The sequence below is a fragment of the Ambystoma mexicanum genome, chromosome 2p (genome assembly GCF_040938575.1).
Source record: "Ambystoma mexicanum isolate Mex_15411 chromosome 2p, UKY_AmexF1_1, whole genome shotgun sequence".
In the NCBI taxonomy this organism is placed as follows: Eukaryota; Metazoa; Chordata; class Amphibia; order Caudata; family Ambystomatidae; genus Ambystoma; species Ambystoma mexicanum.
This window is the reverse complement of record NC_090923.1, coordinates 1,300,195,859-1,300,222,462: the sequence shown is the minus strand read 5'-3', so window position 1 is coordinate 1,300,222,462 and position 26,604 is coordinate 1,300,195,859. Positions and strand designations below refer to the sequence as shown.

Sequence of the window (26,604 nt, the reverse complement as noted above, 5' to 3'; positions counted from 1 at the left end):
ATGCCACTCAGCCGGTCCGGTCTTCCGACCACTTCTGCTCAAATAAGATAGCACAAATGCGACCCGTGAATGGTCATTTGGAAAGGCCCCGGGCCTGCAAAGGAAGTACAGACGGCACTGGTTTATAAAAGTGGCATATTTCTTAGGATCCCCAGTGAATCGCTCCGGTGGCGCCAAGGGAACTCCCCCAGGAAGGGTCATCTGAACAGGGCTGGCTGATGGTAATGGCGTTGTAGGCAAGTTTCCCGGCAATGGTGCATGTCCTGCTTGTGACTGGAGAAGTTGTCGGCTTAGGTCATCAGTTCGTTCTTTAGCAACTATCAACTCTCTCCTCACGGTGTTGGTCTCCTGCCGGGCTGCATGCACTTCGGAGCGTAACTGCCCCAACATTTGGGCTAACTGGTCGGTTTCTGACGTTTCCATGACGCCCAAGTGGATTTTTGGTATGAGGCTTTGCGTTCTGTAAAGCTCACCTGATATCCACGGGGATACCACTCAGCCGGTCCGGACTTCCGACCACTTCGAACCCTTCCCTGGACTTTGCTCAACCAAGCACTGGGCCTGAAACACAGGATTACCAGAGGTCAATTCCCTATTGGTCTTGCTTGTCTGTCCCCCCTTTCTTTCGTGGGTCCCATCCTTCCCCCAGTTCTCTCCTCACCTTGTTTTTTGATGTGGGGCGCTCTCCGTCCTGCCTTCGGTGCAGGGGTGCATTGGGTGATGCGGGTTGGAGGGTGACTAGTTTCTTTACTGGCACAGGCCCGGCAGACGGGGCTTGCTGCGACTTCAGCCCGGCCAGTAAGTGGACTGAGCCTTACGAAAGTTCTGATGGCTCTAGTCCCTTTAATACTTTGTCTTTCTTTCCTTAGGTGGTGAAGGTCTTGAAGATGGCGACGCGCTGCTGAGGTAAGTAGGAGTACGGATCGTGATGCTTATTGGCTTCCTTTGCACTAACCAATGTTTGCCTTTTCCGTTTCCTTTTAGGTGGCGCAGTAACCCAGCATGGTGTCACAGCTCGCTCCCTTCGCTCCCGTTCCCGCCACTTGGGGGCATGTTTTGGGGTTTCTTCCCTACTGGACATTTCCTCCGAACCTTATGCTACAGTGTCCTGATGAATTGGGAGCGCTAAAACCTTATTTCCCAAATTACTTCCCTTCAGGATCCATTCCAGGTTTTTGGCAGCCAGCATGCTACTGCTACTTTAATCAAATGACTATGCTTCCCAGAATGCCTGGCTCACTGCCTCACCTCCTCCCTTGCAGGACAAGGCTGGGTGGAGGATAGGCAACACCTGTGGCTGCAGGTGCAGCAGGCGACACGCCTGAGGGGTGTGCTCGTTAAGCAGCTTTAAAAGCCTCAGTTTGCTTCAGTCCAGCGCTGGTCATTGTTGCAGCGTTCCTGTCGTGACTGGTCCCTTGTTCCTGGTTCCTAGTTTTTGTGCCCAGTTTCTAGTTAGTGTTTCTTGTTCCTTGTCCTGGAATTCGTATTTGTATGCCTAATTGATTTCTGCCTTTTGGAAATCCCTTTCTCCCTTTCTCTGTCTGCAGGCAGCCTTTCTCTGAGCTTTCCTTTTGCTGTAGCCCAATTGCCTGTGTTCACTGTTTCCTAGAAATTGTCCTTTGCTACTGAAAGTCTTGTTGCATTAATCTTTCCTTTACAGGTTTAGCTTCCTGCCTTCTCACCTTGGATGGGTGGGAAAGTTTCCCTTTTGATATCGTTTTCACTGCTCCTGATCCTTGCCTTCTATTGGGATCCATGCCATGTTTTCCTTTACACTTTTACATTTATTTCCTATTTTATTATTAGGTGTGGGAAGCTGTTGTAACTAGCTCCTGTGTGATTATCTTTTGTTTTCCACACTGTACTATTCCTTCTTGCCTCTTGACTTGGGTTTAGGTATTTAGTCATCCTCACTCTTTGCCTTTACTGCCTTCTGGGTTCTTGTTTGATTTACAGGGTTGTGGGTTAGTACTGACTTTTGAGTGGTCTTTCCGGTCCTCGTGATTACGGACATCCAAGTGGTCTTTCCGGTCTTCGTGAGTACTGGCATTCATGTTGTCATTTCGGTCCTTGTGAGTACTGTTTCCAAATTCTTTATTCAGTACCGTCTAGAGTGTCAGCTTACAGATACTGTCCCTGCTTGCCCTCTACGTGGGTTTAGCGCTGTCAGTATCTGTAATAGCATAGTGTGTAAGGAGTTTGCCGACTTTCCTTTCAGTCATAAGGAGGTTCTAAGTGCTTACCCTACATTCCTTTTCATATAGTGGTATACACGAGTCTTGGGTATTGAATGCACGTTGTTATATTCAAGGTTGTTTACTGTGTATTTTGTGCACATTTCCCCTGCCATATCCATCGCCTTCTTCCTTTCCTAACACATGGAAGCGAGCTGAGGAGATGAGTGGCGGTGAGTAAGCGTGATGTGCGGCACCTCTTAAATGTTTTTGCGCTAACCTGATGTGTCTTTTCCCCTTTTTCAGATCGGCGGGATGCTCCGGAGCAGAAGTTGTCCAATCGACAGGAGTTCAGGTAAGGATCAAACTCTTTGCAAATTCGAGAGAGCAAAGTATTGCTGAATGCTTAGTAACGTCTTTTCTTCTATTCTTCTCCCCTTTTCGTAGGGCGCGGCGTGCCGCGATGGAGATGATTCTGCCCTAGGAATCTGCAAGACTGGGAAGAGCCGGACAAAAGTTGGATGCTCTTCAAGGCGAGTATTGGTAACTATGTTCTTGTTCTTGCAGGTGCGCTGGCGCTGAAGAAAGATGTGGGCTTCTTCAGGAGATCCAAGCACGGTGAGTGTCACGCTGCAGGTGCAGAGAAACGCAAAGCATGTTTCCCAGGCCGGGCGTGGTTTAAATAGTCTGTAGGTATCCCAGGTATCCCTGGGCTGAGCCACACCCGAAAGACTAGACTGCTCATCCAGTTCAAGGAACGGAATTACAATGTATTATCGGACAATGGATGCCCCATAATACATTGCAAGTCCAATGCTAAGTGGATCTCAGGACTGTGTGTGAGCTTGGTGCCAAAGGCGCCAAGTCTGAGTCCAAGTAGGTCTCTGAGGAGATGGAGAGGCTCTTAGGGGCCGACTAGGTGATCGTAACCTGGCTCCAGCCTGATTTCCGTGGGCTGGGGGCAGGAATCAGGATAGCAAGCCCCCTCCCCTCCGAAGGCCCCTCTCAAGGTGGCTCTCCCCTCTGGTCTCGGCTTGTTTGGGTGGTTTTGGTGGAACTTCCTAAGCAGGCGAGTGCGTGGATGTACTAACAGGGTTCCCATGTCCTGTCCTGGGGACCGTACCCTTTCCAGTCCACTAAATAGTATAGTTTGGATCTGACATACTTGGAATCCAGGATGTCCTTGACCTCGAATTCTGGCTCTCCTGCGATCTCTATTGGCTTCAGTGCTGGTGTTACGCGGGTCCCAGGTTGAACAGGCTTTAAGAGACACACGTGGAACACAGGATGAATTAGCATATTAGCTGGTAAAGCTAGTTTGACAGCTACTGGATTTATCACGGAGGTAATAGTGAATGGGCCCAGTTAGCTTGGACGGAAGGTTCGGGTCCCTTTAATGGGTACATGCTTGGATGCCAGCCAGACTTTGTCTCCCACTTGGTAGTTAGGGGCATTGATTCGGTGTTGGTCTGCAAATTTCTTCTGACGATCCTTAGCTCGGAGTAGGTGTTCCGCTGCCCTTTTGAAGGTTTGTGAAATGGTTGTGTGTAAGGTTTTAATTGCCGGTATTTCTAAGGTCGTAGGGGTGTCCAACTCGGAAGTGCGTGGGTGTCAACCATATATGGTATAAAAGGGGGTTTTCCCAGTACTGGTGTGTAGGGAGTTGTTGTAGGCATATTCAGCGATCGATAATAAATCTGACCAGCTCACCTCAGCTTGTTGGAGCATACAGCGAAGATACTGTTTGAGCGTCTGATTTGTTCGCTCAGTTTGACCATCCATTTGGGAATGGTGACTGGTGGATAGTCGGATGTCAATGTGAGCCAAAGAGCAGCACTTCCTCCAGAAGTTGGATGCAAACTGAGTACCACGGTCTGAAACCAGTACTGAGGTGAAACCATGGAGCCGTACGATGCATTCCAGAAATACTTTTGCTAGAGTGGAAGCATTTGGGAGCCCCTTTAGAGGGATGAAGTGTGCCATTTTTGAAAACAGGTCCACAACTACTAGAATGGTGTTAAATCCCTGACTGGATGGTAGGTCAGTAATAAAGTCGAGGGATAATGTGTGCCAGGGTGCTGGTGGGATATCCAACGGTTGCAAGAGTCCCGCCGGTTTCTGTTTGGATGATTTGTTTTGAGCGCATACTCCACAAGATCGGATAAATTGAACAATGAATTTACGCCACGTGGACCACCAATAATTCCGTTTCACTTTGGCTAAAGTTTTTGCGATCCCCAGGTGGCCTTCGATTAAGGAATCATGATAGCTGGACATGACTTGTTCTCGTAGTTCCTGATTTGGTAAGAACAAGCGTTTTCTGAAGTAGGGCAACAGGTCCCTTATCGTGTAATGTTCCCCTTGTGTGCACCACTCTTGTGATTGCTTAGGACTCATCAAGTTTTGGATTTCTTTCGTGCAGTTCTTTCTGAGTGATGGTTGAAGTAATTCCTAGGATTTTGTCACATGGGATAATAGGTATCAGGTCTGGTGGTTTGTACTCCTGTTCTTCAATACCCATACGGGAATGGGCATCGGCCTTCCCATTTTGACTCCAGGTCGAAACGTAATCACATAGTCATATTCAGCGAAGAATAGGGCCAAACGTAGCTGTCGTGAAGATTGCGCTTTAGCAGTTTTTAGATACTAGAGATTTCGGTGATCTGGTATGACAGTGATGGTGTGTTTTGCACACAGAAGGTAATGGCATCAGGTCTTAAAGGCTGACTTGATGGCTAGGAGCTCTTTATCTGTGATGGCGTAATTGAGCTCGGGGGGTGTAAATTTACATGACCAGTAGGCAACCGGGTGTAATTGACCCGTTTCAGGGTCCTTTTGCGAGAGGACGGCTCCCATGGCCATGCTTGATGCATCCGTTTCCACCACGTATGGGAGGTCTGGGCGAGGATGGCTTAGAATTGGGGCCGAAGTGAATTGAGCCTTAAGTTCCTGGAAAGCTCTTTCTGCTTCCTATGTCCATTGAAAAGCTTTATTGCTCTTTTTAGTAACGATGTGATGGGATGTACTATTTGTGAGAATCCCGGGATGAACCGGCGGTAGAAGTATGAGAAACCTAACATGCTCTGGACTCCCTTGAACGAGTTTGGTGTTGGCCAGTTTAGGATCGCACCTACCTTGTGTGCATCCATACGGATACCATTCGGACTGAGAATGAAGCCAAGGAACTCCACCTCGGAAACATGGAATGAACACTTGTCAAGCTTGGCATGGAGCTGATGCTGGCTGAGTTTTGCCAGTACGGATCGAGCGTGTTTGACGTGGTCTTGTTTTGATGCGGAGTACACTAGGATGTCGTCAATGTATACTAGAGCACATACATCAATTAATTCCCTTAAAACATTGTTCATGAAATATTGAAATGCAGCTGGGGCGTTGCAAAGGACAAAGGGCATTACTTGATATTCGTACAGGCCATACTTTGTACGAAAGGCAGTTTTCCATTCGTCACCCTTTTTAACTCGGACAAGGTGATATGCTCCTCTTAGATCTAGTTTTGTGTAGATTTGGGCTTTTTTGACTTGATCAAGCAGTTCAGGAATCAATGGCAGGGGATAACGGTTTTTGACGGTAATCTGGTTCCGTGCGCGGTAGTCGATGCACGTTCTTAGGTCCCCTTCCTTCATCGGTACGAAGAACAGGGGACTGGCTGCCGGGGACTTCGAGGAACGGATAAAACCGTTTGCCAGGTATTGGTCGAGGTTTTCTGGTTCTGTGAGTGCGTAGATTCATCCACAAGGGATCTGGGCGCCGGGTATCAGGTCAATCTGGCAATCGTATGGTCTGTGTAGAGGTAGGGTATTAGCTTGTACCTTCTGAAATATGTCTTGAAAATCCTGGTACTCTCTTGGTAGGGTCCCGGCCGCCACTGTTCCCAGCGTAGAGGTTCTGGCGTTGATTGATTGTTTCTCTTGGCGATAACACGTTTGAGCACAGGTCTCGGAGAAGGCCAGCTCCTTTGCTCGCTAATCTATTCAAGGATTATGAGCTACCAACCAGGGCATCCCTAAGATCAGTCAGAACTGAGGTGCCTTGATGAGGTCGTAAGCGATAGATTCTTGATGCCCATCCTGGCACAGAAGGGTTAACGTTGCATTGCATTGAGATACTGGACCGGAGGCTATTTCTGTGCCATCGACAGTGGTTACAGTGTCTGTGGTTAACTTTGGACATTAAGGAAGTCCCATCTTTGCTGCAAGATCTTGGTCTATGTAATTCCCAACAGCTCCACTGTCTATGTACGCTCTTGCTGCGTGCCTCCGCGATGGTTATTGGTGATTGATCGGGATCACAGGTAGTGCAAAATGGGAGGTCTGTAGTTCACTTTCTTCACTCGACAAGTGGACCCCTACACTTGCCGGGCTGGGCAGTTTTCCGACTCCTTGGTGGGGTCTTCCTTGTCCGTAGCTCCTACTATCCTTCTCGGTAGCTTCACTGGGCTCTCCTTGAGAAAGTGACCCGATTTTCCACAGTACAAACATAATTGCTGCTGCCTCCTCTTATCTCTTTCCGCCTTAGTCAAGGGGGATCTGACGCCTCCAATCTGCATTGGTTCCCCTGAGCCTTCTGTTGATCAAGAAACATTGTCCCTTGAACGCACATAAATAGGTTGGGAGTCGGGTCTGGTTCGATCTGCTCTTCGGTCTTGCAATCTTTGATCTAGCTGAACCCCAAGGATAATAAATTCTGCACAGTCTTGAGGGGGGTCCACTACTTGTGCGAGGACATCCTTTAGCTCTCCCTGCAGACCCCTATGAAATAACGTGGTTCTCTTCTCTGCAGGCCATTCAGCTTCAACCACAAGTCTATTGAACGTGGCGATGTATGTCAATAGGTCTTGGTTTCCTTGACGAAGGGATAGAAGTTTGTTGTCTAGAGCCTGTCCATGAGTACGACGGGCGAAAGGTTTTTCCATTTCCTGTTGAAAACCTCTGAAATTGTGTAACAGAGGATCGTCTTGAGTCACAAATGGTACTGACCAGTCTGCAGCACTTCTGCTCAAATAAGATAGCACAAATGCGACCCGTGATTGGTCATTTGGAAAGGCCCCGGGCCTGAAAAGGAAGTGCAGACGGCACTGGTTCAAAAAGTGGCATATTTCTTAGGATCCCCATTGAATCGCTCCGGTGGCGCCAAGGGAACTCCCCCAGGAAGGGTTTTCTGAATAGGGCTGGCTGATGGTACTGGCGTTGTAGGGAAGTTTCACGGAAATGGTGCATGTCCTGCTTGTGACTGGAGAAGTTGTCGGCTTAGGTCATCAGTTCGTTCTTTAGCAACTATCAACTCTCTCCTCATGGTGTTGGTCTCCTGCCGGGCTGCATGCACTTCGGAGCGTAACTGCCCCAACATTTGGGCTAACTGGTCGTTTTCTGACGTTTCCATGACGCCCAGGTGGATTTTTGGTATGAGGCTTTGCGTTCTGTAATGCTCACCTGATATCCACGGGGATACCACTCAGCCGGTCCGGACTTCCGACCACTTCGAACCCTTCCCTGGACTTTGCTCAACCAAGCACTGGGCCTGAAACACAGGATTACCAGAGGTCCATTCCCTATTGGTCTTGCTTGTCTGGCCCCCTTTCTTTTGTGGGTCCCGACCTTCCCCCGGTTCTCTCCTCACCTTGTTTTTTGATGTGGGGCGGTCTCAGTCCTGCCTTTGGTGCAGGGGTGCATTGGGTGATGCGGGTTGGAGGGTGCCTAGTTGCTTTACTGGCACGGGCCCGGTGGACGGGGCTTGCTGCGACTTCAGCCCGGCCAGTAAGTGGAATGAGCCTTACGAAAGTTCTGATGGCTCTAGTCCCTCTAATACTGTGTCTTTCTTTCCTTAGGTGGTAAAGGACTTGAGGATGGCGACGCGCTGCTGAGGTAAGTAGGAGTGTGGAGCATGATGCTTATTGGCTTCCTTTCCACTAACCAATGTTTGCCTTTTCCGTGTCCTTTTAGGTGCCGCAGTAACCCAGCATAGAAGCGAGCTGAGGAGATGAGCGGCGGTGAGTAAGCGCGATGTGCGGCGCCTCTTAAATGTTTTTGCGCTAACCTGAAGTGTCTTTTCCCCTTTTTCAGATCGGCGGGATGCTCCGGAGCAGAAGTTGTCTGATCGACGGGAGTTCAGGCAAGGATCAAACTCTCTTTGCAAATTCGAGAGAGCTAAGTATTGCTGAATGTTTACTAACGTCTTTTCTTCTATTCTTCTCCCCTTTTCGTAGGGCGTGACGTGCCGAGATGGAGATGACTCTGCCGTAGGAATCCGCAAGACTGGGAAGAGCCGGACAGAAGTTGCATGCTCTTCAAGCTGAGTATTGGTAACGATGTTCTTGTTCTTGCAAGTACGCTGGTGCTGAAGAAAGAAGTGGGCCTCTTTAGGAGATCCGAGCACGGTGAGTGTCACGCGGCAGGTGCAGAGAAACGCAACGCATGTTTCTCAGGCCGGGCGTGGTTTAAATAGTTTGTAGGTATCCCAGGTATCCCTGGGCTGAGCCACACCCGAAAGACTAGACTACTCATCCAGTTCAAGGAACTGAATTACATGGAGGCATCCATTGGCCCATAATACATTGCAAGTCCAATGCTAAGTGGATCTCAGGACTGTGTGTGAGCTTGGTGCCAAAGACGCCAAGTATGAGTCCAAGTAGGTCTCTGGGGAGATGGAGAGGCCCTTAGGGGCCGACTAGGTGATCGTGACCTGGCTCCAGCCTGATATGCCGGCGGGCTGGGGGCAGGAATCGTGACACACGCCTGCATGAGGTGGAAAGCAATCCGCAGTGGGAGATCAAGGGATTGTACCAAGTGCAGTTTTCTGGTTATGGCAAAACCCTGCAACTCTAAGGGCCTGTCCTTGTGTCTTGCGTATGTTGACACATTATTGATGTTTAGTTATTCCATAAAAGCTTTGATATTGCACCAATTGGTACCCAATGATGCTGGATAACAGTTTTCTGGATGGCAGAGACCCAGAAAACCGAGGAAAAAAAAGATAATCAAGTTTCCTGGACTTCGCCTCTCCTTCCTGGAACTCTTCTATCTGGAACCTCCATTATCCACTAAGGTTTGTCATCCTGCATTTTATGAACTAGGATGCTGCTACCACCTGCAAAGACTGCTAGTTATTAAAGCATTCCTATTAAATGGAAACACTCCATCCTCACACGCTTGTACCCATACCCAGTTTCCAGCCTGCAGTGTGCATGAACAAACCTTTAAAAGGCTACACCAACGGCAGATGTGTACTATATGAATATCAACAAAATTAAGAGACAAGCAGCAAAAACTATTTCAAACCCCAGTTACCATCCCACTGTACATGTCAATGATGCATCCCGCCTCTTTTCTACCCCACCCACACAACCTCTCTGAAGCTGCAGTAAAGCAAGAGGGTAGTATGACATACCAGTAGTAAGGCTCGGACATAAGAGTGGAATATTTGGGGGTATAGACTTTTATTGATGAAGAAAGGTTGGGAAAAAGGCCTATCCATCTCTAAATCTAAGAGGGGTTTCCCTGCCTCAAAGGAACTAGTGAAAACAGTCAGGATGTCTACACATATATAACATCTGTGCCAGGCACGTCCCCAAAAGCCATCTCTGTCCCTCACACTATAAACTAACATAATAGTGCAAGGGTGATCTCACTCTAAAGAAAACAGTGTTCATCAAGGCAATGCAAATGTTCTCAGCCAGGTGGGCTTCCAAAGTATTCAAGAAAATAATGTTCCACTTTTAGGGTGTTGCTCCTTTCCCCTAGACTTCAAAAGGACAAATGTCTTTCCAGTCTCTTATACACAACACAAACGATTCTCCAAAAAGTATAAGATGGTCTCAGTTCTAGGATTCTAAACCCCTTTGTTGCCATCCTTCTATTTGGGTGAGAAAGCTAGACACGCAATACTTGAGGGGTCTTGGTGTACTCTCCTGTCAAGACCCAGTTATCTCATATACTGTCTTTGTTTCTTGTATAGGGTTGCAGCCCGTGTTATTTCTGATTATCTTTAGGGTCCCAGACCGATTTATGCCTAGTCTCTCTTTTGGGTCCGGGTCCCAGACTCGCAATGGGACCATGGGTTAGTTTAGTTTAGTCTCCTGCCAAACATACGGTTCCTTGTTTCCAATCTTGCTTCAGCGCAGAGTCTCTAAACTCCCTTATACTTTCTGCTTCATATGGGTGCAGGCCCAGACTCGCAATTGTTGTCGGCAATAGTCTAGTTCACTCTCCTGCCAAACCAAGTTTTCACTTTTCGTGTATCCCCTTGTCATGCATGTATTAATGACTGGGGCATCTACCCTGTGGCTTCTTTGTATTTTTCTTAGTGTATCAGTCCAAAATATTCTCTGACCGTCATTTGGTCCTCTGTGCTTCACCTGGCTTTCCAGACCTTGTCACCACCCTACGGACCTTTGTTTTTGATTCACGCCTTCTGGCCGGCGAAATTCCGTCTCAAGGTACCAGAAGCCCTTGGATTTGATCTCAGTTTGGTTGTTCATCCACAGCATCCTGCATCCTTCTCGTGATCTGCTCTTGCTTTGGCGTTCCTGTGGACACGACAAGACACCCCATGCATATATTCAGTAAGCGAGCTTCAGAATAGCCGGCTCCTGTGCTATGCTTGCTCGCTCTCTTTCCTTCCTCCGGAAAAAAGGCATCTTGTTTCTGTGTCGGTCTTGCATCTCCGTTCTCTGCTTCACAGCTGACCGCTTTGCTTTACCGGCAATACCTGCTCACAGGGATTCTCCTCTGGCTTTCAGCTGCGTACATTTAAACTCCTGCATTGAAAAAAGGAGTTGTCTTGAACCAATCAGATGTGTTAAAGGATTAGACTGCTCACTACGGTTTACCCAGGTGATCTTCATCCTCTCAGTCCTCTTCTTCGTTTCGGTACATGGTTTCAGATGTAATAAATCAGTGGGCTTCATTATGAGGCTGGCGGTAACCCTGCTGGTGCTACCGGTGGGTTGCCGCCGGACTCGTAATATTTTACTGGCACCTGACTTCCCAATGCCACCGGAAGATTACAACTCTGGCGGCCCGGGAAGTCAGGTGCCGCCAAAATGTAAGTCCACATTCCCAGAGAGTCCCATAGGACTCTATGGGAGTGGGGACATGGATGTGCCGGCACTGTTGCTAATGGTGCAAGCGCTTCCGTGAAGTGTTTTCCTACTGTGGCTGCTGTGCTGGAAGGGTCAGACCTGTCGGGCACAGCGGCCACAGCAGGCAAACACGTCCAGAAACAAGGGTGCCTATGAGCTTACCGGCACCCTTGTTTCCAGACCGGCAAACTTAGAATGAGGTCCAATGTCAATACTAGATAGATCTTTAGTGTGAATGAATGAATTAGTTGGATTGGTTTCACGATAAAACATATCCGTTCTATCAGGACAGATGGAAGGGGAGGTTAATACCCAAAAAGAGGCTAAAGGACTTTCACCGGGGTAATACTGCTTCTCTTGAAGATGGTCATCCCTAGTCCTATAAGTGGCTTCCCTTCCCAGGTGATCCTCCCCCTGTTCACCACTGCCAGTGGGATTATTGTAATGTTGTTGCATCCTCCTGGCCCAATGGAAAAGGTCTCCCGCCAGGGAAAAAGGGACGATATCCTACATTTTTGAGTATCTGGATTTTGGTTAAAATATCATTTTGAAAACAAAACCTACCTTTTCTGTGTTATGAAAAAGTTCACTTTCGAGAATGTGAGCCGCTGATGGTCTCTGGGAAGACACTGTGCTTGTCAACAGTTTGACGTACTTTGTTTGAATTGGCCATTGTTCATTAAAAGAATTGGGTACATGACCATTTCTCAATGCAATCAAAACCTTGTTTCTCTCCATTTCAGTTCCAAAAGGTTGAAAGAGCTCCAGGAGAATCATGCCCACACTGTACATGTCCGACTGGGGTAGAAAAAGTGGAGAAAAAAAAACAAATCAAACCTTATCACGATGTTAAAATACAAGTAACGTGTGTTGCACAATAATCAATTAATACAAAAATGGATAGCTACAAGAATGAGTGCAACAGTGAATCAGAACATCTGCCATAACCCTGCCCTCCAAACAAACACTGCACATATCATTTTTTTATATAAAAATTTGCATTTCACTTATAAATGCCCAGATTACCAAGGACGCATGTTCACATATTCACTTTTTGATAAACAGGCCAGAAAACCACAGCTAAAAAGAATCCTTCAAAGATTAGCACATGCAATTGAAGGAGAAAAATAGTTCTACAGCTTTGTGTGGCTGTATAATTTGGATGGCTACAACTGCGATGTAATAAAATATATTGGATAATTTAACTATTGATCAATTTTTCTCCGATTGATCACTATGTAAATAACTTGAACAAAGAGGTTAAAAAAACAACGGTGCTTTTGTGGTTTAAGTGTAAACCTATTTGAAACCAGTTTCAAACTTGTTAATTCTATTGATGTATTAATTGATGTCTGAGGTATGCTACTGGAAGGATCATCCGTTTTATTTACACCTATATTAACTGGTAAATATTCTTGTAAATGGAGGCATGAGTCAAGTGGAAACGCTGGTTGTAGAGAAACCTCACTTACCTAAGGAACTAAAACAATGATTCCCCAAAGTCTGCAAAATACCAAATGTATTGCCTCCTGAAAGTTTCCCCAACATCAGGAGCTGTGGACTGGGATGCCACCAGCATGACATGCATGTTGAGACTTGAGTCTAGGCTATCATATCCCCTGCAGGCTGAACCGTCAATGGACCTGTACTCAAAAGGACTGCCACAGAAAAAGACCAGCCACAGAAAAAGACCAGCACGCCTGCATGAGGTGGAAAGCAATCCACAGTGGGAGATCAAGGGATATCGTGTCTTGCATATGTTAACACATTATTGATGTTTAGTAATTACATAAAAGCTTTGGTATTCCACCAATTGGTACCCAACAGTTTTCTGGATGGCAGAAACCCAGAAAATCGAGGAAAGAAAACAATCAAGTTTCCTGCACTTCGTATCTCCTTCCTGGAACTCTTCTATCTGGAACCTCCATTATCCACCAAGGTTTGACATCCTGCATTTTATGAACTAGAATGTTGCTACCACCTGCAAAGACTGCTAGTTATTAGAGCATTCCTATTAAATGGCGTATTGGAGAGTAGAGCTTGTACTTATGGTAGGCAGCAGTGTAAGGAAGGCATGGTATCAAACAGTAAGAAAGACATGGGTGATCACAGTTCAAGGGTGTTTATTGAACTTCAATTGGGTATGAAAAACATCTATCTAATCCTACCTCTAAAGATGGTAGTAAGCTAAGGCCATCAAATAATAATAATGCAGTTCTAGTGGTGTCTTGTCAAAATAAAAGGGCCTATACTAATAAACATATTGCCAATCCTTACCTCTAGATGCAAATAGTGTGGGAAACAAGGTTATGCAAAAGAAAAGTGTTCAATAAATGATATGTCAGGCTATTCAAGCCGTTGGCTTCCCTTTTCCACGTTTTCAGCATGGGACAAGGCGGCACACTCGAGATTAGCACAGTCTCTGGCTTCTCCAGCAAGAGAGTACAGTTCGAAACTTCAACATCATGGCCTTCTGTGCGAAAGTTTCTTTGCCATTCAAAGTCGCTTTTCAGAGGGCCGGATACAACACGACAAACATCAAAGTTCCTTTCTTCTTAGGATTTCACACGTACAAATTCTCTGGTGATTTTCTGTACACCCCAGGTCCCCCTCTGCCGGGCTCCGACCCACTTTAACACAAACATTTCTTGGGTGATTTTTGCTCCACCCCAGGGCCTCCTCCGCCGGGCTCAGATCCACTTTTAACACAAAGCTTTCAATTGATCTCCCTCGGCCGGGCTCGGACCAACTTTATCTATTTTGCCACAAACTTTCTTTACTGTATAAACATCAAAGACTTTCGTTTGTGGGCAGGATTTTGCTTGACCCGTCACATGACAGATTGCTGGAGATTAGTGGGTGAGACATCTTCTGGTTTCTCAAAGAAGGAAGGTGGTAAGGATGTATATTGGTGCATTGCAGGAGGTGCATCTTCTCCCCATAGGTTGCCCTGTCCAACTGACCAGAGGAGGCCCTTCAGAGCTCACATTCTAGAACAGGAAGAGAACTAACTCCCAGTGAGCTCATAAAACAAACACACAAAATGAATGGCTCACAGATTGCAACAGAACAGCATTACAAACGACATTTAACAATATTGCACACAACTATTTGCCATGGCCACTCAATGCACCCACAGACCTGCTGCAATGTTCTTTTTAATACACATCTTGTTCGAGGGCCCTTTGGATCTGCCAGGTCTTGAGGAGGATGTGCCTCACTTAGAGAGGTTTTAATGCTGCACCACTCTTTCAGTTTGGTGCTGTTGTTAGGGACCCCTTTGCCCCCCCGTACCCTCCCAGAAGGGCTGTAGATTGATGCTAGAGATGATAAATAGGGTATGGTGAGGCCATGAATTACTGCCCCAGACAGTAATGCTGGGTAAAGGTATGCGGCACCGCCCGGGAGGGCGCCTGGCAAATGTCCACCAGTGGAATCCCCGACCATAACGCCGCCGACAAAGCCGTGGACCTCGTCGAGTGAGCCTTAGGAGCCATCCTCAAAGGCTTCCCAGCTTTAGAGTGGCACAATGAAATAGTAGAAGAGACCCAATGGGAGAGTCCTTGTTTGGATATAGGCTGTCCCTTGCTGGATGGACCATACGCCACAAACAGCTGCCTCGACTTCCTGAAGTCCTGGGTTCGATTCAAATAAAACTTTAACACCCTCTTAACGTCCAGAGAATGCAGGGCCCGTTCTACAGGCGTAGATGCCGAAGCAAAAAATGAGGGCAAAACAATAGAAGAGAGTTTGTGGAATGCCGTAGGCACTTTGGGGATAAAGTGCGGGTTAGCGGCCAGAATAACCTTATCCTTCAGAAATCTTAAGTATGGAGGATCAACGACCAATGCCTGCAACTCCGATATCCGCCTGACCGAAAGTACCACATTAAGGCTCCATACCGGTGCAAACTTCTTCATAGGAGGAAAATTTCGAAATAAACCCTTCAAAAATTCAAAAAATTCTTTACTCTTTACTAATCGGTCACTAAACCGAGGAGCTGCATGACAACTCTGAGTAAACGTTGATATCGCCGCCAAATGTACCTTAATGGAGGACAAAGCCAGGTCCTCTTTGGCCAAATGCAACAGGTACGGGAGAACAAGCTCCGGGGAAACGTTCACAGGGTCCACCCCAGGCTGGGTCGTACACCACACCTTTTCCATTTCCGTCCGTATGAGATATTTGTAGGCGGTGCCCTTGCTGCCTCCAAAATTCGACGACAGTTCTGGGAAATACCAAAATGGCCGAACTCGGAGTAGTCAGGAGCCAAGCCGTGAGGCTGAGAGAGCCCAGATCGTGATGCCACCCTCTGCCGTCGTCCTGAGATAGGAGATCCGTAGCCGCCTCCAACCGAATCGGCTCTTCCATCGACAAATGAAGGAGATCGGAGAACCACGTCTGCCTGGGCCAGAACGGAGCCACCAAAATCACACGGCATTGGTATCTCCGAATCCACTGGAGTGTATGCCGAATTAGTGGAAACAGGGGAAATGCATACATGAATCGGCCCGTCCACCGGAACGAAAACGCCTCCCCCAGAGACTCTGGATGAGCCCTTCTACTGGCGAACTCCCGGCACTGCTTGTTTTCCATGGTTGCAGAAAGGTTCAATGGGGATGCCCCCATTTCCGGAAGATGATTGAAACCTGTTGCTCCTTCAGTTTCCACTCGTGCAGCCGGTCTGCGTCCCTGCTGAGCGCGTCTGCCTGCACATTCAACACACCCAGCAGATGATAGGCCACAATGCTGATTTCGTGAGCCAGTGCCCAACGCCAAACATCCTGCGCCTCCTTCGACAGGACCTTTGAATGTGTGTCCCCCTGTTTCCTTAGATAAAACATGGTGGTGGAATTGTCCGTCCAAACCCTCAACACCGACCCGCGTATGCGTGGTACAAACAACTTGAGGGCCCAGTGTACCACTCTCAACTCGAGCACATTGATGTGGAACCGAGATTCCTCCCCAGACCACAGGCCTTGAACCTGTGAATCGCTGAGATGAGCCCCCCCATTCTGTCTGAGAGGCGTCTGTCACAATCGTGCTGTGGAAGGAACAAGCTACTTACCTATAACTGTTGTTCTCCAGCATGGGTCTGGCATGGATTCACATGCTCATGAATATTCCCCGTCATCAGGCTGGGAATCCTCGGCAAAGAAAAAATCAGTTTTGTTTCTGAACGGTCTTTCTTCTAATAACCAATCACTGGTCTCTGGGTCATACTGCCCCCAGCCAATGACTGCCCTCTACCTAAGCCCCTCCTCTGGCAGCCATCTTCAGATTTGATAGCAGGTAAAGTGGCAGTAGGACCAAGAGAAGAGCCGCAGAGGGGTTGGAGGGAGGGTTTGCATGTGAATCCATGCCAGACCCATGCTGGAGAACAAGTTACAGGTAAGTAACTTGTTCCTTCTGCAGCATGGGGTCTGGCATGGATTCACATGCTCACGAATACAAGAATACATAGCAGTACACACATGCACAACCACGGGAGGTGGCAAGGCTCAACATTAAGCATTTCAACAACTCAACATTAAGCATCTCTTACCTCCTCGCCAGGTGCACCTTCAAGATTGCGCAGCACTGCTTGGCCAACACTGGACTCCTCCCTGGAATCCCAGTCAACGTAGTAGAATTTCGTGAAGGTGTGGGTCGACCTCCACGTAGCAGCCCTGCAGATGTCCAGCAGGGGCACACCAGACAGGAACGCTGTGGTAGCAGCGATCGCTCTGGTCAAATGGGCTCTTGGACGGCCGGGCAACGGTCGGTTTGCCAACCGGTGACAGTGTATGATGCAGCCGGAGAGCCATCTGGAAACGGAAGCCTTGGAGAGGGCCTTCCCTTGGTTCACAGAGCCAAAGTTCACAAACAGCTGTGATGTCTTCCGAAAACTCTTTGTGCGGTCCACGTAGAACTTCAGCACTCTAGCTACTTCCAGCGAGTGCAAAGTCCTCTCAGCCGGCGACGAAGGTGACGGGAAGAAAACAGGTAACACCAAGGGCTCGTTGAGATGCAAGTCCAATGGCACCTTGGGCTTGAAGGAGGGGTACATCTTCAGCACTGCCCTCGTCTCGTGGAATGCCAGATATGGAGGCTTACAGGAGAGGTCCTGGATCTCTCCCACTTGTCGTGTGGAGGGGATGGCCACAAGGAACGCTGTCTTCCACGATAAGAACTTCAGTGGTGCCGAATGCAAAGGCTCGAATGGAGGGCCCATGAGCCTGGTCAGCACCACATTGAGCTCCCACGCCGGGGCTGGAGCGTTCACCGGCAGGAACGAGCGGAACAGTCCTTTCATGAACTCCTTCAGCAGGCGGTGAGACCACAGCGACGACCGCCCCAGAGTTTTTGTGTAGCGGGAGATAACCGCCAGATGAATTTTGATGGAGGCATGTTCCAGCCCAGCTTTGGCCAGCGACAGCAAGCACGACAGCACTTGAGGGGCCATAATCCATAGAGGGTTGATCTTCTGTGCAAAGTACCAGTGTAACGCTCACCTGATTCCCGTAGAGGCGCCGGTCTTGACTGGGCGTATACCGTATCTTCAAAGGTGATGTGTAACACACGGCTGGCTCTTTGGGCTGGACCTCTGTGCACTGTATGTCTGGCTTGAAGGGTAAGATGTCTGCAGATAGAAAATGTGGGATTAATGAACTGGGTTATTGAATGTCTCTCTCTTCTTCCCTTTCTCTTCTCCTGTAGAACCCCAAAGGTTAACGCTCTCACCTTAGGTAAGTGAACGCCGTGCTCTCCATCTGCCTCGAGGCAGGGTGCTGTAACCAGTTTCTTCACTGGATAAGGGGAGCAGGCCTCTTGACTTCAGAGGACTGCTGTCCGTCGTTTACTGCACGAACGGTAAGTTTCGAGTAATTCTAATGTCTTTAAAGTCTTTAGTAATGATGTCTCTTGTTTTGCAGGGTTCCGGCGATGGCGGATGGCGGGCTGAAGTGAGTTGAAGATGGAGCCCGTGTGATGAATAGAAGCGCCTGGAAGCACGTAAGTAAGCGCTTGTTGCCTGCTTCACGATGCGCTCTAACTGTCTTTTTATTTTGCAGGTACAAGTTCGGGGCGGCTGCAGGGTGCCGGAATACCCACTGGGTTAGATGTGGAAAGGGGTAATGGCACGTGAGTATTAAAGTTCCCCAATGTCTTTAAACGCACCTTGTTTTGTCTTTCAGATGCGGGATGCAGTGCCGAAGGCCTCCGGAGCGTGCGAAGAGTTGGTAAGCTTTTGTCTTTCAGATACCGGAATGCAGTGTGAAGACTTCCGGAGCGCACGAAGAGTAGGTAAGCCTTTGTCTTTCAGATGCCGGAATGCAGCGCGAGGCATTGGTGACAGCCGATGGACCAGGTAAGTGAAGAGCTGTCACTGAAGACCGTAATGCTAACCTGTTCTTTCTTGTCTTTATAGGTGTTGCTGAAGACTGGATTCAGAATGGTAAGCCTTTTCCCTTAGGCCCAGGATCAGATGCAGAAGACACGATGAGCGTTCTGCTGCTGAGGATGCAGAATAACGCAAAGCAAGATTCATCCATCGGGTGTGGTTTAAATAGCCTCCTGTAGTGCTTAGGTGTCTCCTTCCACAGCCACGCCTAGGTAAGAAAAGAGTTCCTGCTTTCCAGAAGAGTTCCAGTGTTCTGAATCTAGGGAGTGGCTCCTGCCCCACCCAACAGGAAAAGTAGTTCCAAACAGAAGAGGATCAGAGACTCAACTGGCAGGCAAGTAAGCAGCATGGTCTGCTGCAGGTAAGTCCACCCAAGCATTATGAGCCCGGCGCTTCCAGCGCTGGGACTGGGCATATTTATGAGCCTGGTGCCACTGGCGCCAGGACTGGGTCCAAAAGGTCCCAATTGGGACTGGTTGGCACTCAGAACCTGGGTTATGGATCTGCTTCCAAGGGAGTTGGGAAAACCCTGACCTTTTGGAAGCAGAGATCATGACAACCAGACAGAGAACCTCTTCCATTTATGTCCATAGCACTTGAGAGTCGAGGACGCCCTGGCCCTGGCAAGTACCTCCTTGCAGTCTGCCGGGATGTCGTAGCTTCCGAACTCTAGTGCTGCAGGCCTGCAGGTTCAGCGATCCTGGGTCGTGATGCAGGATCGCGCCTCCTTCCCTTGCGAGAAGATCCGCGTCCGTCGGTAGCGTGACTGGGGGGGGGGGACAATGACATGTCCAGAAGGTCCGGGAAACATATCTGCCTCAGCCACGGCAGTGCGATAAGGATCATCCTGCACCGGGACCGTCTGAGTTGACTGATGAGTCGCAGAAGCAACGGCAATGGGGGTAACGCATAGAGCAACAGGCCGTCCCAGGGGAAGGAGAATGCATCGCCCATGCTCCCCGGCTGGGGAAACCTGCTGGTGAACCTCTGGCACTTGGTGTTAGTCGCCGTCACGAACAGATCGATCTGGAGATTGCCCCATTATCGGCATAGGAGATCTACTTGATCCTGCCGAAGCTCCAACTCGTGGCAAGCGCACAGCTACCTGCTGAGTGAGTCGGCGATGGTGTTCTTTACTCCTGCCAGGTGGAAGGGTACCAGGAACATCCCCTGGGCGATGGCCCAGTGCTACAGATCCTGCGCTTCCTTGGATAGATGCTAGGGATCTGGTGCCCCTCCTGCTTCTGGATGTAGAACATTGTGGTGGTGTTGTCGGTGAAGACCTGTACCACTTTGCCCTTGAGGGACAGAAAGAAGGACCTGCGGGCCCAGAACACGGCCCAGAGCTCCAGAATGTTGATGTGCAGAGGCCTCTCCTCTGGGAGCCAAAGGCCTCTTGGTGGGGATCTCCGGTGTGCGCATCCCATCCCTCCAGGGAGGCGTCTGTTGGCACCGTTTCCTGATGGGCTGGGGTCTGGAAGTCCATGCCCGCCGCGAGATGCGCACGGGGGCCCCACCACCAGATCGCTTGATTAAAAGTCTTGTTGATGGAGATCTTGTCTTCGAAGCTTCCCGTCACTTGTATCCAACGGGTGTCGAGGAACTCCTGCAGTGGCTGCATCCGCAACCTGCACAGTCGTACGAGGTAGATGCATTGTCATGATCTCTGCTTCCAAAAGGTCAGGGGTTTCCCAACTCCCTTGGAAGCAGATCCATAACCCAGGTTCCGAGTGCCAACCAGTCCCAATTGGGACCTTTTGGACCCAGTCCTGGCGCCAGTGGCACCAGGCTCATAAATATGCCCAGTCCCAGCGCTGGAAGCGCCGGGCTCATAATGCTTGGGTGGACTTACCTGCAGCAGACCATGCTGCTTACTTGCCTGCCAGTTGAGTCTCTGATCCTCTTCTGTTTGGAACTACTTTTCCTGTTGGGTGGGGCAGGAGCCACTTCCTAGATTCAGAACACTGGAACTCTTCTGGAAAGCAGGAACTCTTTTCTTACCTAGGCGTGGCTGTGGAAGGAGACACCTAAGCACTACAGGAGGCTATTTAAACCACACCCGATGGATGAATCTTGCTTTGCGTTATTCTGCATCCTCAGCAGCAGAACGCTCATCGTGTCTTCTGCATCTGATCCTGGGCCTAAGGAAAAAGGCTTACCATTCTGAATCCAGTCTTCAGCAACACCTATAAAGACAAGAAAGAACAGGTTAGCATTACGGTCTTCAGTGACAGCTCTTCACTTACCTGGTCCATCGGCTGTCACCAACGCCTCGCGCTGCATTCCGGCATCTGAAAGACAAAAGCTTACCAACTCTTCACACGCTCCGGAGGCCTTCGGCGCTGCATCCCGCATCTGAAAGACAAAACAAGGTGCGTTTAAAGACATTGGGGAACTTTAATACTCACGTGCCATTACTCCTTTCCACATCTAACCCAGTGGGTATTCCGGCACCCTGCAGCCGCCCCGAACTTGTACCTGCAAAATAAAAAGACAGTTAGAGCGCATCGTGAAGCAGGCAACAAGCGCTTACTTACGTGCTTCCAGGCGCTTCTATTCATCACAAGGGCTCCATCTTCAACTCACTTCAGCCCGCCATCCGCCATCGCCGGAACCCTGCAAAACAAGAGACATCATTACTAAAGACTTTAAAGACATTAGAATTACTCGAAACTTACCGTTCGTGCAGTAAACGACGGACAGCAGTCCTCTGAAGTCAAGAGGCCTGCTCCCCTTATCCAGTGAAGAAACTGGTTACAGCACCCTGCCTCGAGGCAGATGGAGAGCACGGCGTTCACTTACCTAAGGTGAGAGCGTTAACCTTTGGGGTTCTACAGGAGAAGAGAAAGGGAAGAAGAGAGAGACATTCAATAACCCAGTTCATTAATCCCACATTTTCTATCTGCAGACATCTTACCCTTCGAGCCAGACATTCTGTGCATAGAGGTCCAGCCCAAAGAGCCAGCCGTGTGTTACACATCACCTTTGAAGATACGGTATACGCCCAGTCAAGACCGGCGCCTCTACGGGAATCAGGTGAGCGTTACATGCATGACGACATCATGCCGAGCAGGGACTTGATGGACCTCACCCTGGCAACTTCCATGGTCAACAGCCATTGTACCTTGCCCAGGATGGCTTTCATCCTCTCCTCCGACGGTGAAGCCAGCCGCGTCACTGTGTCGAGTCTGGCTCCCAAGAACAGGGCGTCCTGTGATGGCACCAAGCAGGACTTCGCAAAGTTGATCGAGAACCCCAGTTCCGTGAGCAGATGAACGGTCCTCGCTGTGTGGTCGACATCGAGTTCTCTTGATTTTCGCTCGGATGAGCCAATCGTCCAGATAGCGGTAGACGTGGATCCCCTGCAGGTGCAGCCGCACCGCCACCGGTGCCAGGCACTTGGTGAAGACCCTTGGCGCCGACTTCAAACCGAAGGGCAGTACCTTGAACTGATAGTGCCGCCCTTGGACCATGAAGTGTAGAAACTTTCGATGTCCTTTGTGTATGGGAATGTTTAAGTAGGCATCCTCCAAGTCCAGCGACGACAGGAAGTAGCCTTCCTCCAGTTGTCCCAGCACATGCTGAAAGGTGACCATATGGAACTTCTGGGATTTTATGAATTTGTTGAGGCGGCAGAGGTCTAGGATGGGCCGCCAGCCGCTGGTCTTCTTTCGGACGGGGAAGTACTGCGAGTATACTACGGAACCCCAGTGTTACGCTCACCTGGTCTCTGCGGAGGCATTGGAGCACGGTTGCAGGGTTGCAACCCTTCCTGAACTTGAATCACCCCCTTCAGGCCTCTCCCTCAGTAGAAAAGCTGTGAGCGGTAGTGCGTGGTTATAGTGCTCCTGCGTGGAGATAAGAGTGAGTGAGTGCACCAATCTGTGATTGTTGTACCTCTCGAACCCTTCACCCCAAAGTACCATTTCCGTGAGCATACGCCGGCCCATAAAGCTCACCTGTTAATTATGGAAGATAAGCTCTCTGTCCTGCTACTTCTGGCAGGGGCGTGTCAAATGGGATCTAGTTCCTTCACTGATCCCTGATAAGGATTAGTCCAGTCCAGCTGCGACTATGCTTCTCCTTATGATTGGTAAGTCTTTCTTGAGCTCTTGTGATACTGTACGTTCTGTTTAATGTCTTTACATGTTGCTCCTATTTATGCCCGCAATAATGTCTCTCTTCTGTTTACTTCCCTTAGATGGAAATGCGGCCTCAATGCAGCTGTGAGATGCGAGACGCGGCCGGATGGAAGATGGATGCTACTGCAATGTTCGACAGCAGGTAAGTGAGGATCGGGGCAGTTTATATAACTGCGATCATGGGCACGCCCATTAGGGCCGGCTTACCAGCCACACCCTGCCACTCCTAGAGAGTGAGCACGTGCGAAGGCAATCCATTAGCAGCCACACCCAAGAATACACTTGGGGCTGCTTAATGGATGGGATGTTCAAGGTTAATGCATCCTGCTTAATGGCTGGAATGTTCAAGGTTAATGCATCTGAAGTGCTATGTCCATAATAAAAGCTTTTTGGTGTTAAATAGATGTTCTTATTTACTTTTGTTCATGAGCCTGGCGCCAGGACAGTATCCACCCAGGTTTCCTGTGCATGTAACCCCTGCATGGCTGTGCCCCTGACTTCATGACCATGACACCCAGAGCCTCTTTGGGACGAGTTCTATCGCGCCCTTCTTCAGCATTGCTCGTACCTCCAGAAGCAGCTGCGGAATATGGTTTTCTTTCCTGGCCATCGGTGGGGACACTTCCTTCGGAACTCCAGAGTGTGCCCGTGGGCCAGGGCATCCAGCACCCAATGGTCGGTGGAGATGGACTTCCACACGCCGACAAAGTTTGCCAGCTGGCCTCCCACAGGGATGCTCGGGTGGGGGCCCGACGTCACGGCCGGTTCAGTCTTTCTTCGCCGAAGCCTTGCCACCTTGGGCCTCTTGGCGACGACGATGTCCACCGGCCTTGTTGCGGCCTCTGTAGGCTTCCTGCAACGAAGAGCGGGCCGCCTGACGGTATGACGAGGAGCTGCCACTGAATCCTTTGGAGGCACCTTTTGACTTGCCTCCGGAGGTCCGAAAGGACGGCCATCGCTGATGGAGAATGCCGAAGGCACGGGGCGTCTCGGTGTCTGCCTTGATGGCCTGCAGTGACTCGTCCACTGCCTTTCCGAACAGGTTGTTCCCGTCGAAGGGCATTTCCAGTACCCTGGTCTGCACGGCCTGACAGAAGTCGGTGGCCCTGAGCCAACCACGCTGGCGAAGTGGAAGTTGATGCCGTCGTCCCTGCTGATTTCTTCTTGGCTGCTGCGGAGACCATGGAGTCTGGGGACGGCTGCACCCTGAGGCACATACGAGCGGAGTCTTGGACGCGGTACTCCTTCTCGTACCAGTCTCTCTTCGCAGGGGCCGTGGGCGGGTTCTTCAGAAGAGAAAGTCCTTCGTCCCAGATGTCGTCGAACAACGGGACTGAGAGGACGGTGTTAGGGAGAATTCTCCTTCTAGTGCTAATTTCCCTCACCTAGTGAGTCCCCCAGCAGCTTTGCTGGATTTCTGGAGTTTATTTTTCCACCTGGTAAGAGTGTACATCTTTTTCCACTCTTACATATGTTTTGGCCTATATGTTTTTACTCATTGTGTGATCTTGGGCACTGGAGCACACCACTCCAGGTGCCCCTGTTCTTATATGGGTTACACCGCATCCTCAGTGTAGTAACCCAGGGTTGTCTTTTGGACTTCCCTCTGACTCCAATTCGCTGGAGCTGACTACTGTCCCCCAGAGAAAGGTAAAGTTGCCATTTACTTTACATAGTCATTTTTACCAAGGACCCAGTACACTCCATCTTACATGGAGTACTGGAAAGGGCTAATCGGTACCCCTTTTCTGTCTGTATCTCCCTGAGCATTGTTTTGCTCTTTTAACATTTAGACTTGGCTGGTGGCAGTGGTATCTACCCTAACCTTTCTACCGCGATTATATTAGATAAACGTGGTACTGTTCTTGGCTATTATATTAGCCTTGAACATAAACCCGCTTGACCAAATCGTCTTTCTTTTGGCTCCGGTTGGGTTTATTCGCCATTTCTTTTTGTTAAAGTCCTTCTTATTTTGCGCGGCAAACTAGGTTTGCCTTCTTTGTCAACCGTCTTTTTGGTGGGCTTCTGCAGAAGCCCTCCTCAAGGCGCCTGGGTGTCTTGGTGAGCTGAATGTGAGGGAGGGGTGTAGTCACCCCCTGCACAGGGTATCCTAGGAAACCCAAGTCGCAGTTTGCCATGATTGCCTGAGGTGGTTGTCCCGGCTGGACGACCCCCCTGCGCATAAAAGGCAGGTCTATTGGGCTAGAAGTCAGAATCGCCTCTGGAACTACAAGGAACCGAAGAGAAGCAGAGAGAACGACGGCTGGTGCAACTACCCCGTCCCGCTGAAGCCCTGCTTCAGTCCTGAGCTATCTACCCTTCGACGACTAAGAGAAGATCCAGTCCGGAGTCTTCTTCCCTTGAGCCTGGTGGGGATAACCAGCTCATCTTCTTCAGCCAGAGATCTCCGCCGTGGTCGAAATCGCTGCACACTGCTGTAGTGGTCCTGATAGCCACCTGCTGAGCCTCTCCTGTTTTTTAAGGAGCACACCCTTTCGTTGTCGCTGCTGCCGGCTTCATCCCTGTGTGGTGCAGACCCCCTTCAGACGTCGTCCTTCACAACAAAGCTCCAGGAATCGTGGGTCTGCGGGAAACCAACAGGAACAACTGCCAGGGCTCCAGCTGCATCGTGGAAATAAGGTACTGTGTTCTACTCGAGGAAACTGGGTGAACCCCTTTTCTTCATCTCCAAGGCTCGTCCTTGTCTTCCCTCCTTCTTATAAATGTTGCTTCCGAACATTGACAATATTCAAGTACCCTTGGGCTATACGGAATCTTGAACTGTCTAACGGTGTGATCTTCGGCACAGGCCTCCGGTGTCATCTAAACCTGGCTCCGACCCTTTGACTTTTGAACTCCTGTTTCTGAGTGTTTCTCGATACTGTCTGCCTAACCTAAATATTTCCTGTGATTTTTGCCTCCAACTCCCTCTGGGTATCTCGGGTGCTAAGTGTGTTTTTGCCCCGGTGGCATTTCATGTCACGGATACACGTTTATTTAGTAGAACAAACTGTCAAAAAGTGATCGCAACTGTATACGCGGTATCGTGTTTTGTTCATACACCAGTTCATTCAAACACAGGGTACTTACCTTGATACTTACTGTACAAAGTGAATTGGTTAGTTGTAGTATATTTAACATGTGGTTTTGTTTAAAGTTTAATAGAGGTGTTGTGTTTATAACTGATGGTTTAAAAATAAATGTACTTATATTTTTTACCTGAAACCTTGAGTCAGTGTTTGCTTGAGTCACAGTAATTGTAGTCCTTTTGTGTAATCTCTGCTACTGCTCATATACTCTTGAGATAAGCTTGGCTGCTCTGCTACTGCTACCACTATAACTTAGTAGTACAGGCTTGTACCAAAGGTAAAACTTGCATTGCCACCTGTGGTCTTAATTGTGTGTAGTGGTCCCAAAGGACACTGCACAGGATTCTGCCTAACAGACGGTCTTCCTCTTGGCTTCTCGTCATTGGTAGAGGAACCCCTCCTCCTTCTGCTCTTTGGGGCATAGCTGGCGTGAAAGGAGCCAATTTTGTCAGGAGGGGAAGCCCAGGGAGGGGGTGATGGGAGATCCGTTCCGTCGTCACCACCGGCGTCTGTCCCCGTCGTCTCTGTCTTATCCCTCGGCGGAGGGGATGGAGGTGAAGGATGGAAGGGCAGGGGAGGATGGACTCGCCTCTGCTTGTGTGGAGGACTCCCCGACAGTCCAGCCGCCGCTGGATCATCCACTGGAGGTAAGGGCAGCCTTGTCCTTATCTCGGTGCACAGGGTGTGCAGTGCCAGCAAAATGTCATCTGACCTGTCTGTC

At 49.3% G+C, this 26,604-nt stretch overlaps 1 protein-coding gene across 1 annotated transcript in view; it reads right to left on the bottom strand.

Moving 5' to 3' along the window:
- The window catches only part of EIF2AK1 (eukaryotic translation initiation factor 2 alpha kinase 1), a 1,543,308-nt gene that overhangs the window by 63,058 nt on the left and 1,453,646 nt on the right, over positions 1 to 26,604 (bottom strand). Inside the window, exon 14 of the mRNA XM_069645632.1 lies at positions 11,836 to 12,069. Coding sequence (XP_069501733.1) covers positions 11,836 to 12,069 — 234 coding nt within the window. The remainder of the gene's footprint in view (positions 1 to 11,835; positions 12,070 to 26,604) is intronic.